Source organism: Falco cherrug, chromosome 12 (assembly GCF_023634085.1).
Source record: "Falco cherrug isolate bFalChe1 chromosome 12, bFalChe1.pri, whole genome shotgun sequence".
Taxonomy (NCBI): Eukaryota; Metazoa; Chordata; class Aves; order Falconiformes; family Falconidae; genus Falco; species Falco cherrug.
The window spans coordinates 35820890-35825291 of NC_073708.1; the positions used below are offsets into that span (position 1 = coordinate 35820890).

The 4402-nt window shown below is 48.6% G+C and overlaps 1 protein-coding gene across 1 annotated transcript; it reads right to left on the reverse strand.

The window, feature by feature from the left end:
* Positions 1-1175: 1175 nt before the first annotated feature.
* LOC129737199 (E3 ubiquitin-protein ligase RBBP6-like) lies at positions 1176-3955 on the reverse strand. Its single transcript, XM_055724972.1, has 3 exons — positions 3626-3955; positions 1294-1393; positions 1176-1185 (listed from the first exon to the last, which is right to left on the reverse strand). The coding sequence occupies exons 1-3, from the start codon at positions 3789-3791 to the stop codon at positions 1176-1178; spliced, it is 276 nt and encodes a 91-aa protein (XP_055580947.1). The 5' UTR covers positions 3792-3955.
* Between the last annotated feature and the right edge of the window lie 447 nt (positions 3956-4402).

Consider the following 4402-nt stretch of genomic DNA (forward strand, 5'->3'; position numbering starts at 1 on the left):
TAGTCCTAGTCAAACATCAGTTTGGTTTCTTTTTGGGTTTTGAGCTTGCATTAGTCCATGTTCAGAACTTTAAAATTACCTTTGAAGTTTTTAAACTTTTTATATCACTGGAACAGAAAGAGCATCTAAATTAAAGCTTCAAGCTAACTTTATTTTTCAAGTATTTCTGGAATTATACTTCTGAACTGAGATTTTATAAGTTGGCTGTGTATTTTCCTGTGTTAAAACGCTGTTATTGAAAATGGTCAACCAGGCCTATGTCGCCCAAAATAAAAACGGGAGAATTGTGGATAACTGGCTAGCTGAAAAAGGTCTCATAGACATAGTCCAGCTGGCTGGACAAAAATGCACATCGCTCTCAGCTTATCTGAAGTAAAGCAAAATACACTGTCTTTGGCTGTCCTTGTTACACGATAACAGGAAGATTTTGGTGGGAAAAGAATGTTGCAGGTGGGAACAGAAAACTACAGAAGAGAAACTAGGGGTGGGCTTGGTATTTAGGCAACTAACCAATACTGAGCTTAACTTTTGTAATATGTATGAGCTAATTATAAGAAGGCATAAAAGGTGACTGTAAGGTACAATAAACGAAGTCTGCTGATCACTCATACTGAGTGACTGTGTCTTCCCTCCGTCGCAACAGTCCTGGCACAAAAGGCAATACACTTTAGGACGTTGCTCTTTTTCTCTTGCCCGACACAGGCACTGTCTTTAGGAAACTAATAGGAATCACTTAAGAATGAAACTTCTTGTTCGCACGGTTTGCCAGCTGGCCACTCTCAGTCTTTCCTCTGGAGACAGCATGCAGCCCCGCCACCCCCACCCCTCTGGGGTGTAAGAATACCCTGCCCCCCCGCCCCCAAACAAAGGAAGCAGTCAAACACTGGGACTCGGACTGCTGGCAGATGGGAACCAATTACCAGTTCACACTGCAATGTGTCTCTCCGTTTACTCTAAAAGCAATACAAGCAAAAGCATAAAATAAGGAATCTCTCTGCATAGAGGAAACAGGATGGAGAACTTGACTCTCAGAAAAACCAACCCCAAGAACAAACCCAATTCAAACGTCTGAACAGCTACCACTGTTGGACTTTGAATGCCACGTCCCAGCGGGCTGAAAAATCTAAGTCTGCTTTGGGACAGATACATTCAAATCTGCCCTGTCACAACACAATTTAACAGCAGCTTTAACAAGAAAGAGACAACCGGAATGCCTCCGTAAACCAACAGCCACAAAGAAGGTGAACACACTGAAACCCCTCCCAAAGAACACAACGCGTTATGGCTACTTACCCAAGGTCTGTCTTGCCGGTAGCTTTAACTCCTCTAACAGGGACTCTCCTAACAGTTACCGATGAGTGCCTTGGAATCAGGGCATTGTCATCTGTGTATTCTGAAAACAACATCAATACAGAGAAAGCATCAGTCAGTTCGTAAGAGTGATATTAATATGTCATGACATAGCACTTCAGGGAACCCTTTACGGATAGAAAAGCAACATTTTACACACAGCGTCATGCTTTTATCATGTCCACACACTCACGGTACCTTTCCAGAAATCTTCAGGTCTGATAGTCAAACACAAGCAGCAAAATCTTTTCCATTTGTTTTGAATCGTTTCAATGCCAACAGCAAAATGGTCTCTAAAGTCACTAAAGCAGAGTCTGCTAAAACATGAGGCTCTTTCCTGATCTAACTTTCATTGCTTTTGCTCCTGTTAGCTTACAAAACCCTAGAACATGTCTCTATAATAGCGAGCACGGAAGAGGACACCCCCACCCCGCCTCCCACCTTTTAAAACACATCCCAACCATCCATTTTGCCTTCCCTCCATCTTCAAAAAGAGTCCACCATCTCTTTTTTTTTCCCCCCAGTGATGTGTAAAATCCTGTTTACTTTTAGCTTCTATTAGCATTGCTTCTATTACGAGATTTCCGTGATCACGCGGCTCAGAAAACTCTGAACAAGTTGGCCATCTTCACTCAAGGTTCACTGAAGGGTCTTTCCAAGATCATGCCAACATTTAGTCAGGACTCCTGCACAAAGTTATAAAACCCACTACCATATCTCCACAGGGAGGATCTCCAAGAACCCCCTTTAGGCAGAGCATCCAGGCCTAGTTCTTTCCTTCATCTTCTGAAGGTGACTTTAAGCACGTAGATGCTGTCCAATAAAAACGGAAAGTCACGGTTACGTATAAAACCCCAATATCTGGCATACACATAAATGACACCGAAATGTATTCCTTAGCTTTGCTCTGACAACCGCTGGGGAATTTTTTGCATTTTCACGGGGAAAACACCCTTACAAAAGTTCCAGTAAGCATCTGTGTCACAACCTGTACGTCTGCCTCTACCTGCATGTCTGTCTCTACTGCTGTATATGACACGCGATCCCGTAACACCCCCAAGACCCCTAACACCGTGCTGTTAAGTCTCCTCACAGATACTCTCCTGAACCTACTTTACCTATCTGTAGGTAAACAGCGTGTTTAGGTCCAACCACTTGAAAGGCTGGAGCCAAAGTTACAGTTACCGCAGCAGGCATGTTATTCTGTTTAAGTTTTAATACATCAAACAGGGAGAGGAAAAAATCCTATGAGTACACATTGTAACGACAAGACTGTTGTGGGAATGTCACAGAACCACAGGAAAAAAGAAAAAAAACCCCAACCGATAAAATTTGAATGTTTAAGGAATGGAGACGGTTTCCAAGTCTTTGTATTTCTGACAAGTCATATTCCAAAGTCTTTAATCACATGCAAGCTTTGCCAGACGGTAGATTACCAAACTGAAACAGCACACTCAGTAATACAAAACCATTACCGTCTCTGAGAATCAAGCACCACTTCTCAGATTCAAAAGAACTTAGGGTTTCTCTAAGAACATTTCTAGGTATATTCACCATAACTGATCTGCCATAAAACTTCAGTACTGCCCTGACACCGTTTAACACGCAGTACCACGACAAAAATGCACCGTTTGAAAGAAATGAAGAAATGATGCTCAATAGCATCTGAATGAATGTGTAGCATGGTGCAGCAAAGAAGCTGTATTAGCAAGAAATGCCAAGTATACTTTAGACAGAACACTCGTCTACAAGATGGCTTTCCAGGGTCTGCATAGATTCTCACTCACAGATACACTCTTGATCCAAAACGTTGCTACTGAGCAGTTTCTGCAGCAGCCAAGCACCGCTTTTCCAACGCGGTGGAGTAAAAGTAGCTGAAGACAAATTTCAGTCACCAAACCCACTTTTTTTTCCCCTTTAAATTAGCCACCCACTCCTTTTCTATCATGTTCAGCCTTCTCTGCCGGCTTTCAAAGAAATCTGGCAGGTCTGTGATGACAAGGCATTGTCCCACATTCCCTTATCGTTTTAGCTAGAAGGGTTCCCAGAAACCCAACCTCTTCCACGCGCGGTGTCGCACACGGACCCCGTACGCTGCTGTGCCTGGCTGCGCACACAGCCCTGACGGCAGCTGCCAGCGCACAACCACAGAAGAGCAGCTCTGAGGCCCCAGCACAAGTCACCGCTGCCGGCCGTGGCCCAACCGCCTCACTGGCCGCCTGCACCATCGCCAGCCGGCCGGTCCCCGGTCCCCGCGCCCGCCGCCCCCACGCACCTTCCATGGTCTGGGCGTTGGTGACCTGCAGGTCGCAGTGGGTCGCCTTCAGCCTCTCGCGGCCCATGATCTGGCGCCTGAGGTCGCGCAGGGAGATGTGGGGGCCGTGAAAGGTGACCACATCGGAGTTCAGCCTGGAGGAGAACTTGTAGTGGACACACGACATGGCCGGGGCCAGGCGGTGCCCGCTCCGCGATGGCACCTCACGCAGCAGCTGGCCTCGCGGCCCCCACAGCAGGTCAGGGCCCACCGAGGGGCTGGGGCCAGCAGCGCGGGCTGAGCCCGCCGGCTCCTCCTCGCAGCCCCGGTGGGAGGACGATGGGGACAGGCCCTGGCTCGGCCTCCGCTCCCTCCTCGCACCAGCGCTGCCAGGCCAAGCTGCTCGCTATGGCAACCCAGGCGGCTCCGCATTGTGACAGAGGGGCTCAGGGGGCCACTCAGCGCCCCTGGGGGAGGGGCCTTCATCAGCCCCGCCTGGGCCGCCGGTGTCCCTGCTGTCCCCCAGCCTGTCACCGCCCCGTGCCCTGTCACCCCCCAGGGCTCCGGTGTCCCTGCTGTCCCCTCCTGTCACCTCCCAGGCTGTCATGGCCTGCTGTCCCCTCCTGTCACCACCCAGGCTGTCACTGCCTGCTGTCCCCTCCGGTAACCCCCAGGCCTGTCCCTGCCTACTGTCCCCTCTGGTCACACTCCACACTGCCACTGCCTGCTGTCCCCTCCTGTCATCCCCAGGCTGTCACTACCTGGTGACATAAGCTACATAAGATAAAAAAGAAAAAA